Raw genomic sequence first — 25675 nt, 5'->3', positions numbered from 1 at the left:
AATCTGCAAAACCCTTACTGTATTAATGTATTAATATATATAGCTATGACAAATTTGAAACAATTCAAATGAGAAAACTGTTTATATGCCCTTGCCATATATAGCAGAGGGGGCATTAAGTGTTATCCTTGGTCATCTGTCCATTGCCTGTAATGGCTATGTTCCCTAAATTGGTGTCTGTTCTCTTAACTTAAGTTTGCTTCAACCACATTTTACTTTTTTTGTTCATGAGTGGTGCCCTTTTTTAAGCCTAAAATTTGCAGAATTTTTTTATTCTTTTCTTTAACTTGCAAACAAATGTTATAAATTTTGTACACAGTGCTAATTACCTCAAAAGGATGATCAAGCTTTAAATTGGGTGGCATCACTTATACACAGTTCATGAGTAATGCCCCTTTATAAACATAGTTATTATACCAGAGGTTGAAATGATTACAATACCAATGTATTATTTAGTTAATATAGCCCTTTAACTTGGATGGTTGCGGTTGTTCGTGAATTGATTTTTAACTCATTACCAACTAATTTGTTCAGTTATTTTATTTGTAAAGAATATAGATGGCATGACAGATACAATAGAAATATTTCAATCAGTTTTTCGCTGTTGGCTTTTGGCTGCTTTTCCGCTGTATCATTTGATTATATTATACAGAATCCTTGTCTTGCCCGAGGTTAATACACTGATATTGATATGTCATATAATTCAATAAAACCTGAATATTTACCAATAATACAGTATATAAGATATAATCATTTTCTGATTTGTCATGTGTGAATATTTCATTTTCGTTTAGAGATTTTGGTCTCTTACATACCTGTAAGGCACGTCCCAATAATATTTGTATGAAATGAAGTGTAAATATATTTAATTTACATTTGATTATAAAGTCGTATTCTCATTTACGTAGTTTGTAATTATTTTGTAGGTTATATATTTGATTTTCTCCTGTCGTGAGGCTTATCATATCATCAATGTCAACATTTAAAAAAGTTTGACATTTTCGTAACCGGCCCAACTGTTGGCTGATCTGAAGACTTAATGTTGTCAAATTAAAAACCTGATGTTTGTATGTTTGGTATGGATTTATGCAGGTTTTCGTTGTTTTAATGAGAAATTATGCAAAAATATCAAGTTCCTGCAAATGTCCTATTAAATTTGTTGGATAATAGATAGTGGAACTGAGGATTATATTTGTTTGGGATAAAGCGATTATAAATGTTGTCATTTTTCTCCAGACTGTGGTCTCAAGGATCCAGGTATGTCTTATCTTTATATCAGAATGCCAGAAAATTATTATAGCTGCATTTAAATTTACCTTCAATTGTTATTCAATGATAAAATTTGTATGCTAGTTATTTTTAACTACATCAGTTAAAAACTGTTTGAAATGTGTAAAGAAACAAGTTCTACTAAAGATTATTGTTAAACACATATTTAGGATGGTTGTTCCAGCAGCATCCCTGAGTCTGAGTGTTGTATGTTTGGTTACACAATATTCTCCACTTTAAAAGCTTAACTGCATAATGATTCAAGGAAGAATATGATTCATTCTCATCAATATATACTGTGTATTCATTAATTTTTGTTGCTACCAATTTTCATGGATTGAGGAAAACTCACATGTTTCTTAATATTTATTTTCAATGTTTTGCTAAAGTATGTTATTCATTGAACATTTTATTTCATGGTTCACCTGTTTTCACAAAATCCACAAAAAATTGATATCCAACGAATAGTAATGAATCCACAGTATATCCAAATTCACATTTCTTCTAAGCAGAACAGACCTTTCAATGGAAATTATAATTTTCAAAACCTTCCTACCATCACCGTTTACAAAATCGACTAGAGATAAATTAATTTTAACAAATTTTATACAATTTAATAAGGAAAATTGAATTCTTTGGGTCCATAAGGAGCTAGCTTAGGTCCCTTGTTTTGCATGTTAATGCATTATTCTGTCAAGGGATGTTGCATTTTAGTCACACATCTTTAAGAAGTAAAATTTAGGTAAATCTAATTAACTATTTATTTCTGTTTGTCTCGATATCACTCAGGTGGCAGAGACAGAGTTATGGTAATTGAGTGGTGACAGCATTAACTAATTGTATAGAGATTATTATTTACAATGTAGACAAGCTAGCCAATCCATATTTTGCATATAGTAATAAAAAGGTTATACTGAGTCTCAATTGATTCAATTGGTCACCTGTCCTTGACTCTTTTTCAGAGTTCAGTAACTTACTTAAAGGTCAACAACAAATGTTCATGATTAGTTGAGTTTCCATGTACAGCTAGCAGAGCCTGTATTTAGAACCTAAATATAAAAATCACCGTTTGGAAGCTGAGTACTTTTCATTTGGCTAAGTTACAATAAATAAAAATATCAAACAATTTCTTTTCTGAAACTAATAGCCCTTCATTATACCATTTTACTTGGGGAATATTAATTTATGTGATGTTAACAGACAGTAAGTCTGACATTATAAGTTATATCGTTCGCTACTAAACCCCTAGGAATCCATAGAGTGTTAGTAAAATCATAGGGGGTGAGAACTCACTCAGAGGTCGAATCCCCTATGGATTTTATTCACCCTCTATCATGGTTCGTAGGGGGGTCAGTTAAGTTAACAGTATAACAAGTTTATCACACGCTGAACTTTTTCTGCTGAGTTTTCTTGAAAAATAAACAATGAAACACAACAATATAGATGACGTCACCATTAATGTGTCATGAACCCCCTAGTCTGATAGGGGGTCACCACGTTAGGTGTTGAACCAATCACAACGTGATAATTTACCCGTGGTGCAATAATACTTCATATGTTGTCTTAATGTTGCCCTGCCTTATATGCTTTCTACTTTTTCTCTTTAAAAGATTTCAAGCTTAAATAGCCTATAAGCTGTGAAATTTGCCAAAACAAAATTGAATTCAAAGTTCAATAACTCAAAAGTAGTCCTTTTGTTTTTAAAAAATATCTCATATTTTAACAGGACCGCAATTTTACAGCTTCATCAAAGTTGTTTTTGACGTTTTGACAATCTTTAAGCCCTCTTAGATAATGTGTTCCAAAATGTTTTCCCTTTTTGCTTTGTAAACTTTTGAGCATTTGAATGTACCTTGATGTACATAGGTATAGATTCATGTGTCATGTGTACTGTCATTGAAACATCTTAACCTAATTAAGTGTGGATATATGGATGTTTGTGATGTTTCATCATTAACTTTATCTTGTCAGAGAATGAATTGATTTGACATCCTCCAGAAATACACAATTATAACATACTGTGACAGGCTAGTACAGATAGTTGAAGGTACAAATGTACTACTGGAGCACACCACCATATAAAGTCTCATAAATATACTACTGGAGCACACCACCATATATAGTGTCATAAATAATTTATGAGCAAGCTGCTAATGTCAAAGCAACAACATATATAGTCATACTACTGAGATTACTACAGTTAATCCATTTGATACACAACAATCATGTTACATCTTTGCTGTTTTAGGTTTGATACTAAGATATTGAAGTATCCAATGCAAAGATATGTTGTGTTTGCCGTAGTTTTAATTTTCCTTCTTTTTATATTTGAACATGTGAAAGGTTCAGCAATCTTGTAAGGATAGAATACTTCTTTCTTTTTCTTTCTCTTTTGATTTTAGTTTCTGTGTTGGCTTTGTATATGTGTTTTCCAATTTTGACAAATATGCTCTGTCTTTGTATGTGTTTTATAAACTGGCAAGGTTGAAGAACTGACCAGTGTATTTGAGTTTTCAAATGTAAAGAGAATATATTTTTTTTGACATAGGCATGAAAGGAGAGAGAGTCATAATTTACATTTTTTAAAGGGAAACTTCGCAAAAAAATCAAAAATTGATATTATGTTCATTCTGTATAAAAATGTTCAAATTCATAGATATTAAAGTTTTATTCCGCTAGATAAGCGATCACCATCGATTTTAAATTTAGAGTATCAATTCTCCGAGATCCGCCATCTTGTCTTCTTTCCCGAAAAATAAAAACGATATGTCTATAAACCACAAAGAAACAAAACTACAGTAACCGATGTAGTCGTAATAGACAACTTTCGAGTTCGATGCATTTCCGTCAAAAACTCTGGTTTTAGTGAACGTCATTTGTGCGTTTAGGGGCGTCGTCACTTCCATTCCAATGTTGAGCGAGTGGTTGGAAAACTATAATTCTATATTGTACGAATTATTCGGCAAATTGGATTCTCAAAATTGACAATCAGCATTGCTGTCATTAGGGAATTGTCATTAAGTACCTACAGAACATCCATTATTTCTAGTTTATCCTGTACAATGACGATCACTAAGACGCTTGATGAACGTAAATAGTGCAGGGATACAGGCGACCCCCTCTATCTGGTAAATGACGTCATAAAGGCGCGTATAATTGACGAGTTTTTTCCGGTGACGGATGAACTCGAAAGTGGTCTATTGCGTGTCGATATCTTGTCAATCGTACGGTTGTTTAATACGACTAACTAACTTGATACGGAAAATATTCTTACTTTTTTTAAATTACCATGGTCTGTTGTTTTTAAACTGTTGATATTGGAATTAGGTGAAAAGTCAAAGTTGAAATCATAAATAAGTGTTCCGTGAAAATTGTTTTCGAAAATCTAATTTGTTCATAATTCTTTAAAGTAATAAACTTTTTTCAAATATATTTTGATCTTCCCTTATCTGATCACCAGCATGGCTAAAGGTATTACTTCCAAAGGTATTGTGAGGGGTGTGAGGTGACACGTCCAGGTATTCAAGCGATTTCCTGTCGGGCTTGCAAGTTCATGCATCGTTTCACTTCTGCAGTGTACACGGCTGATAACTTATAACTTATAACTTTCCATTTTGAACTATCAGATGTATAATATACAACTCTGTCTTACTTGTCATTACTAAACTCATACGCTTGTTTATAAATAACATTTCTGGTGTAAAGAATATAATTCATAATATATAAATAATACCCAAAAAATAAGATTTGATGAAATTAAAATCTATTTAAATATTTTTTCCAAGGGTGAATTTGGGAAAATGTAATATATAGTCATTGTCAATAGTGAAGGACAGATTGGAACAGACCAGAAATATTGATTTAAAAAAATGTACGCACTTGCCGACGATTCGTTTATACGACTGGATATAAAGTTACGGAACTATTATAGCGCAATTTAAAATATATACGTGTATACATTGAACATAAGAAAAAAACATATATTTTGAATAAATAGGGGTAAAAGTGTTGTAAATAGACTAGCCAACGTATGCCAACAGTATGTAATCATCGAATGTCGATAGACTACAGTTGTATACCAAAAGAAGAAGAGAACCAATTTGATTTAAATACAGGTCGATGTATAACTTTTGCTTTGGTTCATTGAAGCTGTGGACCTAGGAAAATCACAGATTTATATTTCAATAAGATTGTTCTCAAACAAAGGAAGGAATTCGTCATCACAATTGTTATATATGCCACTGGACGAACACTAATTATCCCCAGGGGATGTGAATATTTTGCTGGGAAACTTTTGAGTATCAAAGATTCAAATTAATTTCGGGATTTATTTTCTTTCTTGGTATTCAATAACCGAAAAAAGAATAAATTACTTGTTCGCTAAATAGGGATATTCTTGTCAGATAAAAGAATTTTAGTTATATTTAAAAAATAGGGAAATATGACATTAAATTGGTTCTGTCTTTTTTTTAAACATCGTTAAAACGATGTGTGTCTAAGGTGAACGCCACAAGAACCCTGTAATACTAGTACGAGAGTATAGCATGTAAACATTCCTTCTCAATAATATGGTTGTATTGGAAAACTTTTCATACAGATTGACAACTCATTGTCCGATATGCATGTAATATTTGCCACATGACGCCCATAGTTCTTTCTACCATCATCACCTTATTCCTTGATATTGCTGTAAACATCGATGGTTCACACCCAAACAAAATGGGAGTAATGAACCTTCAGAGCTTCTCCGTGTTATACACTTGTGAAATATATAGACGAAATTTCTGTATTGAAATGAATCTACATCTCACAAACAGGATTTTCAAATAACGATTTTGAGTAATCACCTTACAAACCAATATAAACGTATGGCAAGATATAACCATGAAGGAATTTAGTTTTTGTCAGAACTCATCACTATATCATAAACGTATACGTATATATATGCATACAGTTTCAAATATCAAGAACAAGCGTTCGATGTCGATAGTCTGTTCTCTAACTGTTCAGAGTTAGACATGTCACTTGTTCATTCTTGGAAGCCTTCATATTCTCCGTCTAACGATGGGAACTCTTTCTGATTGTGTTGACTATAAATGCTTGTATGGTAATTCTGTCGTTTATCTGTACAAGCGGTTGCATTTCCTCTCCTTTCCCAACAAACAAACGAACGAAACGCAACTAGTCTGATTTATCTGGAGCTCATCCTCAATGGCTCTTATACGTCAGGAAACTTACATGTATACTAATAATGATTGTTTCATGAACAACGATGTATGAACGAACTATTATAAATTCGTCAATATCTGTAATGCATGACTAAAGTATAACTTTTATTACAACTACTGTATTACTTATTTGGATTAATGACCGCTATCATGTTCAACATTGCACAACTATTATCATAGAATTTTAAAAAAAAATCCTTAAAAATCCTCAAAAGATATAATGCCTTAGCTTAGATAATTAGTATTCTTTTCACAAAAAGTTCGTGTAAATGATTGTCAAATGAATTTAATTATGTAAGAATAAAATGTTAAAAAGAAACTAAAAAAAAATTATGCATGTTGTATGTTGTATTTTTTTGTCAATTAAAAACTTTAAAATTGCAATAGTTTTATTAGCATTTAAACACAGCCAGATTTGAATACAAGTTAAGAAATTCCGGTAAAGTCAATGATATCAAACAGATGTACAATGGTATATCAAATTGGGTAATATTGCATTTAGTTTTTATTAAAGATTAAAACTACTATTTTTTGCTTCATATTTGAATCTTTACGCCAATTGCCGCTAAGAAAGTAATCAAAAATTGTTTCCTTTTATTTTTATACACTTTCGGAATTACGAATCTGAATTTTATTTTCAATTAATTTACACAATTTAATTATTGTATCTTTATTCTCATCGTGTATTTAATCTTAGTGTATTAACATCATGACAGCATATACTCTAATCCTTTCTATTTATCCTTTCCAAATAACAACATTTATACCTGTGTACGCTTGAACTCACACCTGCGGCTAAATAGCTACAAGGTAAACGAATTGACCTCAAGCCGAGAAATATACAGTGACCTTTACAAAATAATATACACACTCTGCTCACACATTAGTTGCATTGAAATGATTATCAAAACAATAACGGTAAATAGAACTGAAATATTTTCAGTTCAATATCAGTAAAAATGTTCAATAAATATTTTATGAAAAAAATCTCAACAATAATTAATTAAATTTATTCAAAAACATTTACTAGAGATAATTTTATAGGAGTTTAATTCAATCAATACAAAACGGTATATATATGCATATTCACTTTCGTTCATTCTTATATTGTGGTTTATAACTTCGACCATTCGTCAGCTGTGCGCTTTTAATTACGTATATTGTCGATAAGCTGTAAGAGTTAAACAGATTTTATTTTTTCCCAGAATTCAATAAATCGGGCTAATACGTCACGACCCACTCGAGAATTCAACCAAAAAAGTTACAAATACTTGATTTTCTCCGTTATTAGAAGGAATATAAATTTAAAACTTTGCAAATGTGTTTTTTATGTTAAGATGAACATAATTAGATGATAAGTAAAAAATCGCGGAATTTCCCTTTAATGAAAGAAATTGTCAGATGTAACGGCCATCATGGTCAACCATATGAGATTGAAGCTTGATCAACCATGTTCACAAAAGTGGAAAACCATAGACCATGGTTATCAGTGCATGGTTACATGATGATTATAACCATACATCCATGGTTGCTTTTTGACAGGTGTATACCATACTGACTTATTCTTTCTCAGCTGTGTGTTCTAGTGATTGCTATGAAAGAGGGACGAAAGATACCAAAGGGACAGTCAAACTCATAAATCTAAAACAAACTGACAACGCCATGGCTAAAAATGAAAAAGATAAACAAACAACAGCACACACGACACAACATAGAAAACTAAAGAATAAACAACACGAACCCCACCAAAAAACTAGGGGTGATCTCAGGTGCTCCGGAAGGGTAAGCAGATCCTGCTCCACATGCGGAACCCGTCGTGTTGCTTATGTGATAACAAATCCTGTAAATAGTCTAATTCGGTAGGTCACATTCAGGAAAGGGAAGGGGATTGTAGTTACAATGTAAGGAACATATCCGATATCATTTGTGATACGGTTATTCCATAACGGTCAACCAACTCGTGATGGCGTCTGTAAAATTTACAAAGCGATGATTTCAACTTCACCATTTGGAACTCTTGGTTTAATAGCTTCTTTGTGAGCAGCAACCCTCTATCAAGAAAATCATGATAGGAAATGCAAGCACGGGAATATCGTATCAATTGGGAGATATATACCCCGTATGCAGGTGCTGCTGGAATGTTGCTACTTAGAAATGGATTGATTGATTGATTGTTGGTTGCTTTACGCCGCTCTTTTGTCGTAAAGTTTTGTTTTCAACCGACCCTCATTGTCAATTTCTAGATGTAAGTCAAGATATGAGGCCGACTTAACTGTATCTGTAGTATCCTTTATCTCTAGCTTGATTGGATAGATGCGTTCCACATAATCACCAAATTTTGAATTATTTAGTGAAAGAACATCATCTATATAGCGAAAAGTAGAGTTAAAGGATAGTGCTAACTTCTTATCTTTCTTCCTAAGAAGTTCCTGCATGAGGTCAGCCTCATAATAATAAAGAAACAAGTCGGCAAGTAGAGGGGCACAGTTTGTTCCCATTGGAATGCCGACAGTCTGTTGAAAAACACGTCCTCCAAACATAACAAATATGTTGTCAATCAAGAAATCAAGCATCTTGATAATATCAGTTTCAGAGAATTTGACATATGCTTGGTCTTTGTATGTTAAAATGTTTGTGAGTGCTCAATCCTTTCCTTTAATACCTAAAACTTTGGTGTAAAAGCAATATATTTAAAAACAATTTCAAAATGTTTTTAAAGTTTATTACTGTTTAAGCGTTGCATACATGTTGCCTTAGTAAATTAATAAGGAGATCTCAAGTATGATAGGCAAAGAAGTAACAACTATCCAAAAGAGACCAATGATTTTATGTAATTGTCTATGATTGTAAAAATGTAAATAATTATAAAAGAATATAATTTTGAGTAACTTAAAAAGTCAATTCTTCAGAATAAACCTTTGAAGTGTTTGATAAAGGTAATTTTGTTTACCTGGTGATACTCTGTACGCTCTAATTTCAATTAAATCTATGCTAGCTGTTTTTTAAGAAATCTGAGCTGTAAGTTTAATTGCATCCAAAAGTATCAATAGTTGTTTTAAATAAATCTTGATTGAAAGCATTGCCAAGATTACTCCAACACACTGAAGCATTGCTGTCAAATATGTAAATATATGAGTAATGTAAGTGTTCTCGGATACACTGACAAATAAAGCTCTTGATAGTAACAAATAGAAGTGAGCATTGTAACACATTATTACGTAACCGTATAATGGTGTCTATCAGGTTACAGACATGAAAACTCCATTCTTATCCAGGATATTGTGGTGTAAATAATGTTAAATATGGAAGATTGATTCAATGTTTTAATGTTCATTGTTAGCATGTCTGAAACATCAGAACAATTCCCATGCAGGAGCTGATTTAAAGTGGTTTTTAAAGTTTAAAAGTTTATCAATTGCATGTTTATTCACCCAAAGGTCTCCATTACTGTTTTTAGATTGCATAATGTTTTCCTGGTCCAATTTTAGATTCATTTATGTTTTTTCAGTTGAATAATGTTTTCTTTGCCCAAAGGTCCATTAACAGGATTGAGGTTTATCATAATCTGGGATGAAGTTCTTCTACTGTGGTATTATCTATTGCCAATGTGTCATAGAACTCTGCGATAACAATTAAACTCTAGATTCAATTATTTTAATTTCTATTGGTATAATATAGAATGAAAACAAGAAAATGTGGTAGGATTTCCAATGAGACAACTATCCGTCAAATTAAGTGGATGAAGGTAATTATTGACAACCATTATGACCTTCAACAATGAGTGAAATCTATAATATATATACTCTTATATATAGTAGACTATAAAAGGCATGAGTTTATTATTTTTATTCTCATATTAGATTGGTTGTTTTAGAATTGTTTAATGATAGATTTTAATCTGAATTCAAATTCTCCATGTTATACTTATTGTCAACAAGTTGTAGAATTAATTTATAATATAACATTTAATCAGTATCAATGATGACTTGGTACAGGATTAATATGAGGCAGGCATTACCTGTAAATGCGGACAAAGTCTGTATGAATTATTTTTTTGTAACTTAAATATAAATGTTAAAAAAAAGAAACGAAAATACCGTAACGTTTCCGATTTTGGTTCTGTTGTTAGGGATTTTAGTTGTGACGTTATCTGAGTTATGACGTCATATGCAATGTAAACAATGAAACGCTGTCATCAGGTAACTTTTTTTCATATTTAGGAATTATTAAAAATGAAATTGGTATTGCGTTCCTTTCTATTTTATACTAGACTGATAAATATATATTTTACTTAAAGTTTCATACAAACGAGACCAGTAAAAGGCAGTACGTTGTAATGTAGATTTCTGCACAGATGCAGGAATTCAAAACAGTCATGACATAAAAAAAAAATTGAACGATTTTGAGTTTATTAGTACAATGAAAATTCCCAATTTTTTATTTTTTTTTTTATTTTTTATTGATTTTTTCACTGTTTTTGGGGACTTCGTCCCCATATAATTTAATATTTGAAAAGTTGTCCATAAACACAGTTTTATGAGTTTGTATTATATCATATGGAAATGATTATATTTACAAGTAAACCTTATTTGATAAATGAACCATTTCAATCTCATGAATAACAAAGCACAACACAAGATGTAAAACTTGTATGATTACAGATCTAGAACATATAGGAAAAAAATTAATAAAACATGTAAGGTTTTTATATTGAACATATTTTTGTCAATAAAATTCTGATTGATCAAATGAAATGAAAAGTTATTTAATCATTGGAAAAGGTTCATCTTAGATTTTTATGTGAAATGAATACTTAATGTAGTGATGATATTGAAGATTAAATACATACAGCCATTATAAATAGTATACAAGACTCATTTGATCTCAGTTTGTCATTAGAATATTGTGTCAATGAGAAGGATTTTTATGTTGTGATTTGTTTTCCCATGTTGTTAACTATAGAAGTGTTTAGTCACATTAGTTTCTCCTTGACTTTATCATACTCTAACATTTTATGATTTTATCCATTGTATTATATTACGAGATCATCTGATCTCTCCCTCCTTGAATTGTAACTTCTGTTATGTTTTTGAACACAAACTAATCAATGTTACTGCCCTTTTACTGTTAAAAATTGTACTTAGTCTACAGCTTCAATTATGTATCCCTATATTTGTTATTGAATATCTAGGGAAAATATCCTATAAATTTAGTATGAATACTTCTTGTAGGAGTTATTTGCCCTTATATTCAAATAAGTAACACTAATAAAAAAAGAGACATGTTGAGGGGGAGATCATAAACTGTTATTAAAACATTATTTTATTCATATAGATATCCATTCCATTATACAAGTTATATTTTGGGGAAACTTAACAATAACTGACTCCTGTATGAAGATCATTATTATAGGCAGAGATGTAAAAAGGGGAGATAACTTTAACTTGAGAACTATTTACTGGTCAATTCTAATACATGTGGAAATACATTAAATGAATATAGAAGTTTTTTGTTCGTCCCACATAATCTTATGCACCTATTAAACAGGAAGACACAAGAATATAATAGGCAGTTTTCTTTATTCGAAGACTGTTTTGTTTTCTGGTATATCATATGATTGTCCCTGCAGAGAAATGTTCATATAGATCAGTAACAATGAACAAAACCTTGAGGTTAATAGCTTATTTCAGGCAATAACAACTCTTTTATAACTTAATAGTAGGTCTATACTCTTTGTCGTAAAAATGTCTGATAGAATTGTCTTTGAAATCTGTATGATTCTAGTGAGGTTTTTCTGAATGTCAAATGTACTGTTTGTTTCTGACTGGATTGTTGTAATAAGTGCAGACTACAAAATTGAAAAATTAATGAGTGTTTCCTTCTCTCAAAATTATTATAAATTTACAAACTCATTTAATGTCATTGACTAATAAGGAATATTGAGTTTCTATTCTAATGTCATAAACATGCTAGACACTGCATCATCAATACAGATAAGCTGTCACATTTACTTCTGCTTTTTGGCTCTTATCATATTTTTTTATGCTTTAGATCTAGCAAATTTGAATATTTTTGAACTATACAACATACTCCTGGTGAATATTATAGGTGTACAGCTAGAGATTACCATGTGTATCATCTTTATCTTGACATAAGATAGTAAAGGCACTGATATGCTTTAGGAAAGGGATTCAAGTCAAATTCTCATTACTGAAAGGCCATTAACTAAAGATTCATTCTTATAGTTTTCTATTGGGATACATCATAATCCACAAGAAGCAGAGGATTTATTTTTGCTCTTATAAAAATATTAAGAAAAAATACCAAGTTCAGGAGATTGATACAAGCATTTAAATTTACTGAAACACCATCATAAATGTGTAAATGTGTAGAATGTATTTGCAAGAAAAAGTTCAACACCAAAAATACTGAACTCCATGAAAATGGAAAGTCCCTTTATCAAATGGCAAAATCAAAAGCACAAATACATTTAAAACAGATGGACAACTACTGTCATATTCCTGACATGGTACAGGCATTTCCTTATGTACAAAAAGACAGAGGCGTAGCATCCTAATTTATATTGGTACGGCAGAAAATCATGATGGGTCGCGAAGCGACGCATCCCGCCTCGTAGAGGCGGTTATGCGGCAAGGGGTTCGGGGGCCGCTTAAGGCCCCCGAGAAAATTTTAATAAATAGTGCAAAATCCTGCATTCTGACAACCTCCAGACACTTAAATTTGGTTCTCTAAAACCCTAGTTTTATGGGCAACAATTTAAAATATGACTCTTTTTTTTTTTTAAATCAAAATATAAAAATTTATGATAAAAAGTGCAACTTGAATCCTGCATTCTGACAATCTCCTGACACTTAAATTTAGTTTCTAAAAAACTAGTTTTATGTGCAATTATTTTACTCTCTTGTGTTAAAATCAATTTCAAAATATAGAAAACAGAATTTGAAACATGAATTGTGTCGAAAAGGCAGCAATTAAACTTTATCAAAAAAGTTGAAGGCCGTTAAACATCTTAGCTAAAATACACGCACTTTAACTTTGTGTTGGACACCTTGCCAGGCCTTGGTATTGCTCCTACAATACTTGAAAAATTTTGACAGAAAAAAAAACGCCATTCCGAATATGCATACCGGTTGTAGGAAATTATTAAACTATCAAATCTTCGCTAAAAGTATTCAGGAAGTAAAGGGAACTATGAACAGACCGATGAACAGATTTTCAAAATTACTTTTATAAAGACCAATAAATAAACATGATGGACAACTTTCACAATTTCTCATACAATATCAAGTAAGGGTAAGACAAACGACGAATCTATGACACTGCGAAAAAATCTGTTTCCATTGTGAATCAATGATATGGTTTCATCGCAATACCGATCAATAAGTTTATGACGACAATGTTAGAACTTCTAAAGCGATAATATAGTAGCAACATAACAATGTTCAAACAACTTAGAACAAACAAAGTAAGAACATTTCCAGAGAGGGACATTCCAATTTACAAGTCATTTATAAAGGCATCGTGATTACAGATTAGTTTGTATATATTGTATCACCATCACTGCTAGTGATCCGATGGATAAATCTGTTGTAGAGTTGTCACTCGTTCAGATGATCGTTCAGACGTATTTAAGTATTCTAAACATCAACCCAACAATGTTAGAGCTTTAAATTTGCGTTAGCAAATTTTTGTTTTTCCCTCACCAGAATTCGAACTGAGATATCGTGGTACCAAATTGCATTGCACTATGATCGGCGAGCTAGACCAGTCGACCACTTTGGCTCTTATCAAAACTGATAAACTAGAAAATATGCAACTTGAAGCGGATATGCTTGTTACTGGCGGTACTAAGCTATCACCCATAAACAAATTATACAATGAAACAGGATGGGAGTTACTATCAGAAAGGTCGACGTAAAAAGCATGAAATGTTTCACAATAAGACCCCTGATTATTTAAGCGATATGTATCCCTCACAACTGTTTAATATTCATAACTATGACACAAGACGAACGAATGACACACAACATATAAAGTGTAGAACAGTACTGTATCAGAAATCTTTTCTTACGTCAGTCATTCGATCTTGAAATGCTTTTCTGGACGATATCAGATTTGGTCCCATCTAAGTTTACACTTAAACGTTACCTTAATCAAAATGTAAGTAAAATACCAAATTATTATTTATATGGAGAAAGGAAAGGACAAATACTTCATGCCAGACTTCGAATGGATTGCAGTAATCTAAACGAACATGTATTAAGAGAAATCTTGAAGAAATTAAAAACTGTACTTGTGGTAGAATCGAAAGCAGTAAGCATTGTCTTCTCGAGTGTACTCCCTTGTCCGAAAACGTACAATAGAAACGATTCCGTTCCCATAGAATATAAAACACTCCTGTTTTGCAAAATAACCTCAGTCAAGAGGAAAATCTACTTGTGTTTAAACAAGTTCAACAATTTTTAGTAGATTCAAAGCCATTTGGAATATATAGTATTTCATGGTTAGGATCGTAATTGGGTGAGACAGTCTTGACAAAGTCCTGGACACACACCAACCCAGTACATATCATATAGGAAAGATCAGACAAAAAAATCAACTTTTTATTTGCAGTTATTTGCCTTTTTTTTTACCAGGAGACTGATTAATATATGAAGGGAAATACTGATTCGAATCCCTTAGTAATGTATTTCTGTAATTATATGCATATGACATGTATATATGTACATGTTTTTTTTTTATATGATATGTTTTAAAGGGGGAAAAAAAGGTATTTCAGGGGGAAAGGTTGGTAACCGGAAAAAAAATACATAACAGTTAAAGGCAGAGAGTTCAGGGAATATAATGGAATAGTATTTTCTAACAGCATTAAACGTGTTTGTAAACCGTCGAAGATCAGACTTGGGGCTTCAGTGACTAAAATTTAAAAAAAAAATCATTGTGACTAGGACTGGTCTATCATTATGTACTTTATTTCTAAGGATCATGCAAAGGTTGGCACGTCTACTATGTGAATGCTAGATTTATACCCACGGCGAATATTCTTAACACTTGCTTTCAGATTTTAGCGTCACGGAACGCTAATACTGTTATTTTTTTTTTTAGATACCACACAGTAGATTGCAGATTTGTAGAGTGTAAAACTCCAAAATTACGAGATATAATATACAACCAAGTGTCGCACGGAATTTTTGAACATTTAGTTTATTATATATAAAATTCACACTATAACTGTTAAATGAAGAAAATTTTTTCGTTATTTTCCAATAAAAAATGTGTTAAATTACAAGAGAAAATCGCATTCAGTTTTTTTCGTATGTTTTGTTCAAAATGCAACATTCTTTGCAAACACTTCTTAAAATCTTGAAGGAAAACAAAAAGCCATATATACAATGCAAATTAGCAAATATGAAAGACGCGATCACAAAAATTTACCTTAGCACAAATGATATCACACATTCACAATGGCGGGATGTATAAGTACCGAGCCACGCCAAATAGATATTACCAAAACATGACTATTGATAAAACAGTAAAAATGTGTTACTGTATGGTGTTGTTGAAGTTGGATTATATTCCGATCGTCTTGGTGCCTAGAAGCAGAATGTGCATTTTAACAATGTGCAGATCGTTTATTTGTCTCTGTAGCGGATAGATCGACACGCACTAAAATTGGGACAACTCGTTTATATTTTAGTCATGATTACTTAAACTTTATGGTGCATGCATACAGAGTAACTGACAATATTTTTGTTGCAAAAAATAAAATAGCAAAAATACCGAACCCCGCCCAGGAGCATTCAAAACGAAAATACCGTTGTCAAATGGTAAAGTCAAGAGCTCAAACACATCAAACGAATGAATAACAACTTTCATATTCCTGACTTGGTACAGGTATTTTCTAAAGTAGAAAATGCTGGACTAAAACTGGTTTTATAGCTTGATAAACTTTAATCTTTTATGTCAGTCGCACAAAATTCCATGCTTGCCGCACAACGTTTATTTCTCCATTTGAGAGTTCTAACTTTGATTCTTCCATGCCATTTGTGTTTAAACCAGAACAATTGTAGAAGGCAGTAACATGCTATTGATAGTACTATGACTGTTCATGACCATATGCATGGTCAATTAATATCTTTTGTAAGTAAAAAAAAATCCGTACTTTGATTAATACAGGGCAATTATTCGTTATCGTATATACTATGTATACGAGTTTTCGAACTTTGCTCATGAATGTATACCCTGTATTGCTATGAGTTGTACATGGACCTTTCTATCATGATTTGTTTTTTTGTAAAATCTTTATTTTCTTTATTTCCTTTGAAAATCCTTATTTTTTTATATTTTTTATATAAATTTTAGGTACGGCATGCCGTACCAACGAACATTATTGGTACGGCGAGTGCCGTACCTGCCGTACCAGCTGCTACGCCCCTGAAAGACTATAGACAGAGTATGTTAGTATGTTATTACTCCTAACAATTGTATATATGTTAGACCATAGATGTAATACCCATTACATCTATGGTTAGACAGAAAACACAAATTAAAGTTGAATCTGTAGTGAAACAAGTGGAAAGTCTGGACTATGTAATTGGTCTCAGGGGGGTACTTAATAGAAAAATCAAAATGACTATCTGTAAATTGTCCTGGTTGTCTGACTTCTATTGTCTGATGTATATTATCTGAATGGCTTTAATTCTTTCTTGTTCTATTATTTGTATGGTATAGTAATTGTTATATACTTAGTCAGACAGTTGACATTAGCAATAGATCAGTAGAGTCAGAAGACCTTTATTTCTATGTCGTAATATGATTAAAGTCTGCACTGACTTTTCCCTTAACATTGTCTGAACCATCTGTCCTTTGTACCTAATTTTACTGAAACATGCATGTAATTTGATTCAAGACTGGCTAATTTACAAAATGTCACAGCAATTAGAATAATTGTATGTCAAGACTTCAGGATAAAGTCTTTGGTAAACATACTGTGCCTTCTGTAGGCATCAGTTTTAAAGTTGTTAATCTTTTGCTCTAGGTAATATGTATATACCCATACACTGCATGATTCTGACAGATTTCAAGTTTTGGCATGCCATCCCAAGAAATGACAGTATCTTGAACATTGATAAAATATACACGAAAATACAACTGTTTTGGATGTCAATTTAAGTAACAGGGGACAAATGTTTTCTATGTTAACATTGTATGCCTTATTAAAGGCAAATATACTTGCAATGGAAAACAAAATTAGCAATTTTTGTATTTAACTGGCTTGGTAAATTAAAGTCTCATTATGGTTAACCAGGAAGTCTACAAAACTCTTCTTTAATTTCCATTTTGCTACTGAATATTTGATAAGAATTCTTAGAAACAAACCATAGCATCTTAAGTCTGTCATAAAAGCTTCTCGCTGTAATTACCAAGGAACAAATAGCTGAAGTTTTAACCAACAAGCAATATATTTTTCTTAAAAAGGTTCTAATTTTGTTCCAAAGCACTGACAATTTAATTCAATCACCTTGGCTAATTGATTTCAGTTAATTGATTTTCATGAAAATACTACATATCCTAGCTAGATAATGAAAGTATAAGTTTGACATAAGGAAAGAATGAATGCTGAAACTTTGTCTTTATTTATAGGATGTGAGTGGGAGATTTACACATTAGTTTTCTGATAAATCTTAACCCATCTGATATAACCTAATTAAGTTTTAGAGCTTAATAACAGGATGCTCTGCTTATCTAATGTGGTAACCCACAATTAAGATTAATTCAGGTAATCTGACTGCAGAGACTCTGAGTTAAACTTTTGAGATTATTTAATGTAGGGACAGATCATTTGTAGCTTGTTGTTTTATGTTTGACACAGTATAACAATATCTAAGCAGCTTAATTAAATGTTAGATGGAGATGCATGTTGTCTTATTACTCTGATAGATTGCAAGTACTATACTATATTTATCATGACATTAACAGGGATATATCTTGATGAATATATGACACCCAGGAAAATAGGTTAAATTTACAAATCAATTATTTAGCATGTGAAGTTAGCCCTGCACTCATCAATATCACTAACCATGGTCAGGGGATTACTTGAAGCCAGAGTTATAATTTTGTGGGTGTCTGTGTACAACAGGAAAAAATAAATCAGTATTAAACATCAATAGTTTTCTGTGTTTTTTGCTATATTGGATGAGATATATATGATTGTGGCTTTATTCCTGATAGGATAGATATGGTCCTATTCATTGAAGGAAATGAGAGCCACTAGAGGGTAAGGAGTTCTGTATTACTTCGTGTTACATGTTTAATGTACCTAATTGTATAAGTCCTGGACAACGTTTTATGTATGTCTCATTAACTTTATTTTAGTCAGACTATAGAATTTAGAAAAGGTGAAAAGATTTTGTTAACTTCATTTATGTAGGTTTCTGCTTGGTGGAAATTTCAAGGTTTTAATGCAATAGGGAAATCTTTTAATGTTTTATATTTTTCTTTGGTTGATCCTAATTCTAATTGACTGAGGCCCATCCATCACTTAATCTTTTTAATTTACTTCATTATATTCATTATTGGTTTCTTCTGTAATGCCTCAGATGAGGACAAACATGAGAACAAAACACATTTGATAGCTAGATGTCATGAGATTTCTCTGACACATGTTTATATTCATTTTGTTTTGACAGTTTATTAACTGGTAGAGATCACTGAACTTGTGGTTATATATACCAAATTTCACCTTAGTGTTGCACATCTGAAATCCAAGTTTACAAATTAACATCACTGAATATCAATTTTACATAATAGATATAAGAAGATGTGGTATGAGTGCCAGTGAGACTGAGACAACTCTTCAAGTCCCAATATGCAAAAGTAAACCATTATTAAGGTATTAGTATGGTATCCAGTTGTATAAGTATTTGCACATTTCATTTTCATTTTTCTTCTCTGAGACATGGACTATTGCAAATTTTGCTTAGATGATATATTAAAACATTGGGTGTTCTAATTTCCGCATAATTTGCTTTATACTATTAAAATCACAAAAAAGGCGAGACATATATCTGTGTCAACAGTTTTAAGAAGTTGATCCTTATATGGCAAATGATTACTAGATTAGGAATTCAGGCCTTTGGAAGCCTCTAGTTTATTAAACGTTTAGCTATTTATCTACAGATTTATTATTGGTTAACTATACAATAGTTGATACCTTATGTTTTAAGAATATACAGACATAACGTATAACGCTTAGATAGACAAATTAGTCAGTTGTTTATTCTTTGACATTCCTATGTAGTTATTCCCTATTTTTTTTTTTTTTTTTTTAATATATTTAGTGATAATTAATTTGTGCTTATTTTTATTTGACAGTATTATCAATGGTCTATTAGACAGGTAATTATTTCTGTTGTATCTTGCATTTAAATGTTGTACAAAGCATGATAACAAGTATTTAAGTAAGGTATTGCTATATATAAGGAGAATCATTCCAATACAAAAACTCTCACAGAGGCTTTCATTTGTTCAAATGGATACATCTTAAACACACATTTTATTCACAAAAAATAATGCTTTCAGTTTATTTTCTTTCAATTTGGGTTTAAATATGAGGCGTCCTTCAGTTATGTTACATATAATTTGAAATATGCTTTCAATCCAAAAGTCTGAGCATTTTATTGAAAGTTTTAATACGTCTTCGTACTTTGAATTTTGGTGTATAAATGTCTTTTTGCCAATTATATCACATCCCTTTATGTTTCCTTCATAAAACAATAAGATGTCTCATTCAAATATGTGCATGTATTAGTAAAACATCTTTTGGGATATTGTTGTTGTTAACATTCAATTTTATCCCTAACTTCAAATATGTCATTTTAGCATGTTTTATAATGATGTCACATCCATCCCTGTTGACCATAACTCCAAAACTGCATTTTGTATTTATTGTTAATTTTCTAGTCTGCAATGATGTTTTTTACACATGACTTTAGGGTATTTATTGCTAACTTTTCTCAACTACTACAATATACATGATATAATTTTCCACTAAATGTTAAAGGTATAAATAATTTGTAATGTGACATTTTTGCACATAATTGACTAATAATAAGAGTCACTAGACTAAATCATCCTTCAATAATAATAAAAAAAGAAGTATATTGAACTTTCTCTAATATGCTATTTGTAAACTTCATATACTATTTCCTGCTGTGTAACAGTTAAGGAAGTTAAGCTAGTCACGCTGATAAATCTCTGACTTTAAATAAAGGTGTCAAGATTGCAAATGAGACAGCTCTATACACTTGATGCTTATACTAAGTATTGTCTTTTGGATAATATTCATTTTGAATGAACTGCAGAAGTTTTATAATGTTAGAAATGTCTTGGCTTTTTATCTCCCTTTCAAATTTATCAACCTCAAGATGATTATGTCAAAAGTAAACAACAAATATTTAGTCTAGTTCAATCCTAAATTACTCACTCTGTAAAAAGGAAACATGCATACATGATGAAATCTAAATCATTTTCCAATAAATTAATGTAAATAAGATTTGTGTTGTAATTAGTTTGTGCAGTTTCCTTTTGAATGTTTAGAAGGAGCTTGCATGATATTTGTAGATTACCACAGAAATGTTAACTTTAAATTGCAAGTAATGGCATAAGGGAAGCAACTCTAAACCAATGTTGATTACTTCTTCCTTTATAAGAATTACTTATCTCCCCTACATCATAATTTGACAATGTTTCCAGTATCTAGAAAAATCTTGCTTACTGTTTGATTTTTGAATGGCTTACTTCCATTGTTTAAGTACCTTGATAATACTTTTGGAAAGATCAAGGCTAATGTAAAGATTTAAACTATATAGTCTTTGTTTGATGACATAAATGCATTTTAAATTCACTTGGAGGACCTGTCATTACTACATTACACATCATATGCATAACCATCATTGTCTTAATTAAGATAGAATGAATGTAAACAAAAATTGTGAGTTGAAAGAAGGATGTAAGTATTGTCAAGGTATGCAGGAATACTAAAACCTAAGGAGGGAGTTGGAATATTATGGGATCTGTATTAAATTTGAGTGATTAGCGCCACTTCTAGCTATCCATAATTCCAGAAATTATCCCTCATTTTCTAGTTTCAAGCCAAAGTTCCATTAGTGGCATTTATTGATTTGTTGATGCCACAATTAAAGAACAAACATTAGGATTGCCAACTAGCTTGGAGAGACTAGTCTGTTATCCATGGTGATCTGTGACACTAGTATTCAGAAACAATCTAATAATTCATGATCAGGTCCTTAACTTTCCAAAGGAATGACTTTAATTTTTACCAATTGTGTAGCTCCTGGTTCAGTAGTTTTAAAACCTCAGTCAGTGGTCTCTGAAGCACATAAGGAATAACCCTTACCTACTCAGGTTTACAATTTGGGATATTCAACTCCTCAGAGGGCCATAATTGTATATTGTATTATATGGCTCAGACTCAGTTTGGGCTGTTGTTGAAAAAAACAATCAAATTCCGAAACACCTTTGTGTGTGAATAAATCTGCATAACAGAAACCATTTTTTCCCTGCAAGGAATAATCTCAAATAAAGCAACACGATTTTCTCTTGCTACTTACATTATGAATAAGCCACAGTGATGATGGTGTTAATTTTTTTTTTAATGTGATACTCCTTATAGTTTGGTAGTCAGAACATGATTCAAACAGAAGTTTTCAATGCATTGAGATCCTTTTCTGTGTCTATAGATAAGTGATTTCTTTGTTCTTTATATTCTCATTCCTTGGAATGGGCACATTTGAACTATATCTAAAGTGATTTTGTGCTTAAATGAACCCATGAAAATTCTCTCCTTGGAACAACTAACTGTAAGCACAATTCCTTCAGGAAACTATTGATTTTAACATTTTTACTCTCTATCAAAGAACAAGGTCCTGGTGACTCTTTGTGAATGTCAATGGCAGGAACTATAAATAAATGAAGAAAGGTATTGTTGAAGTATGTCCTTAAATGTTCCCTTTAAGTGTTTTCTTTTCTTTCAAATCATATTTTTTAAAATAAAAAATCCTAGGCTTTGAAAAATTTCTATTTATTTCAATAATGTTTTTTTTATTAGCTCACAGGGTCATAGACCTGTGCCATTTATTTTAGATTTTTCAAATCTAAGGTATTGATGCTGACACCTGAAATCCTCAACTATATATGTTTTAGTACATGAAAACAGGCAATCGCAGAAGAGTAAAAAATACATTTAGGCACATAGTTACACACCCAAAACTTTATTATATTACCTTAAATACTTTTATGGCATGTATAAGAAATGCATTAGGTTCCTTGTGCTTAGATATGAAATGGAGAATTGTAAAACTGCCAGGTATGCTGTAAGCTTACTAAAATTCTCTAAAACTTGGTAATGAGCAAATAATTAAAAGAAAGCTTAGACTACTTTATAATTGTACAATTGAAGCAACATTGGTACATTTTACTTCACTGATTGTTAGCTGACTTATACTGGGCATGTTCTCCTTTATAAAAAATGCCTGATAGATTAAGTAATTGTTTAGAAAACTTTTATTTATCAATCGTTTTAGTCCTTTTTGGTTTTATCCAACTTTTGGAGGTTTTGGATTTTCAAATATTTTGGCCTCTGAGCATCACTGCATAGAATTGTTTTTTCAAATACTCATCTGATAGAGTAAAAGTGGTACCATTAATTTTTTTTGTTAAGAAAACATTCTAGATTTAAGTTATCTGTTCTTTAAAGATTGCATAATACTATAAATGTAAAAATGTCATGACATGGTCACACTGTTATCTTATCTCTAATGACCTGACACTTGAAAAGCTACACAATTCCGTAGACAAGTAAAGGTTGTGGACTTAAGGTTAAATCTGTAAGACAGAATAAATTTAAGTCAAACAAAAATGATGATATAGAAACATGATATAATCCTTGGAGAAAGAGTATTGGACACTTTTTCTTTTTGTTTTAACATTGTTGTATGTACAGGCATGCATGATTGCTACAATACAAACATGATCAATTTTGTTTACTGCAAAACAACTCAAACAAATCGTCTGGTCTTATTAGATACGGACGTCTTATTGAATTTCCAGGACATACAACATAAAAAATTAGTTGATCTTTTATTATATAGAGATGGAAAGATCAATTTTTTGTTGGTCTAGGAAAATTAGATTGTGTTTGTCTGATTGTAGACAATCTTTGCCAAGTATGAATACAAAAAAATTACATCCTATTGTCGATGTTGAAGAGTGCTTAAGTTTATTTGGGGGAAATTTGGTGAACATAAAACATAGTTGATCAGTTTTCACGATGAATGAGTGACATGCTCTTTGTCAGAGCCTACTTAGAACACTGTTTACAAACTCTCAGATCTTACAGCTCTTGGTAATATACACTATCTGTCTTAACTTATCAGAGCCTACTGAACAACACTGATCTTACAACTGTTGGTAGTGTACATTATCTTTCCTCTGACCAGAGGCTTCTGAACAACACAGGTCGTACAGCCTTTGGTAGTCTACTATAATCAGAGCTTACTAAAACAGCACTGATAACTTTAACTGATCTTACACTCACTCAGCTCTTGGAAGTATACATTCTCTGTCAACTATAATCAGAGCCTTCTTAGCAACACTGATAAGTGGCACTGATCTTTAACAGCTGTTGGTAGTATACATTCTCTGACAACTTATCAGAGCCTTATTAACCAAGCAGAACTGACAACTCTCATTGATCTAACAGCTGTTGGTAGTATACATTCTCTGCCAACTAAAAGTATCAGAGCCTTATTAACCAAGCAGCACTGATAACTCTCACTAATCTAACAGCTGTTGGTAGTATACTTTCTCTGCCAACTTATCAGAGCCTTATTAACCAAGCAGCACTGATAACTCTCACTAATCTAACAGCTGTTGGTAGTATACTTTCTCTGCCAACTTATCAGAGCCTTATTAACCAAGCAGCACTGATAACTCTCACTGATCTAACAGCTTTTGGTAGTATACATTCTCTGCCAACTTATCAGAGCCTTTAAGTAACCAAGCATCACTGATAACTCTCACTAATCTAACAGCTGTTGGTAGTATACATTCTCTGCCAACTTATCAGAGCCTTATTAACCAAGCAGCACTGATAACTCTCACTAATCTAACAGCTGTTGGTAGTATACTTTCTCTGCCAACTTATCAGAGCCTTATTAACCAAGCAGCACTGATAACTCTCACTGATCTAACAGCTTTTGGTAGTATACATTCTCTGCCAACTTATCAGAGCCTTATTAACCAAGCAGCACTGATAACTCTCACTAATCTAACAGCTGTTGGTAGTATACATTCTCTGCCAACTTATCAGAGCCTTATTAACCAAGCAGCACTGATAACTCTCACTAATCTAACAGCTGTTGGTAGTATACATTCTCTGCCAACTTATCAGAGCCTTAGTAACCAGGCAGCACTGATAACTCTTACTGATCTAACAGCTTTTGGTAGTATACATTCTCTGACAACTTATCAGAGCCTTATTAACCAAGCAGCACTGACAACTCTCATTGATCTAACAGCTGTTGGTAGCACACATTTTCTGTCTTCTTATCATAGCTTACCAAACAGCTTTGATTTATAGACACTGATTTTACAGCTTTTGGTAGAATACATTCTCTGACAACTTATCAGAGCCTACTGAACAGCACTGATCTTAAAGACCTTGGTAGAATATATTCTCTGTCCTCTTATTAGAGCTTAATAAGCAAAGCTGACAACTCTCACTGATTGTGTCAGAACACAAATTGAAAAACCTTATCTATTCAACCAAGTTGTGCAAATTTCACAGCTTTCTAAATATTTTACCTTATAAAGTTTAAATTCCTAGAAACCAGTTATATTCTGAATTGAGCCTATGTTTCTACATGCCAATTTTCCACCAATGTTTTAAGTCTTGTAAGGAAATAATGATGTTTGGAAGACAGGTACTGCCCCAGGTTTTCTGGAAATTTAAGATAAGTATACTATGGAGTGCACTTATCCTATAGTTTTAATGCAATTAAAATGGTTTCAGTTCTGCATATACATTAATTGGTAATTAGTTTAATTAAAACATAGACATCAAAAGAACAATT

General features: G+C 31.8%; 1 protein-coding gene across 19 annotated transcripts in view; it reads left to right on the top strand.

Moving 5' to 3' along the window:
- The window catches only part of LOC139493299 (synaptotagmin-7-like), a 151160-nt gene that overhangs the window by 66606 nt on the left and 58879 nt on the right, over positions 1-25675 (top strand). For 9 of the 19 annotated variants that reach the window (XM_071281561.1, XM_071281560.1, XM_071281559.1 and 6 more), the window contains one exon: positions 19896-19919. The exons of 8 other annotated variants lie outside the window; for them this stretch is intronic. In XM_071281561.1, coding sequence (XP_071137662.1) covers positions 19896-19919 — 24 coding nt within the window. Of the gene's footprint in view, positions 1-857; positions 1258-19895; positions 19920-25675 lie in introns of those variants that run through there. 2 more of the 19 variants (XM_071281572.1, XM_071281571.1) reach the window with 2 other exon arrangements.

Source organism: Mytilus edulis, chromosome 10 (genome assembly GCF_963676685.1).
Source record: "Mytilus edulis chromosome 10, xbMytEdul2.2, whole genome shotgun sequence".
Classification (NCBI taxonomy): Eukaryota; Metazoa; Mollusca; class Bivalvia; order Mytilida; family Mytilidae; genus Mytilus; species Mytilus edulis.
Note: the sequence above shows the minus strand (reverse complement) of the source record. Positions and strands in the feature narration are given on the sequence as shown.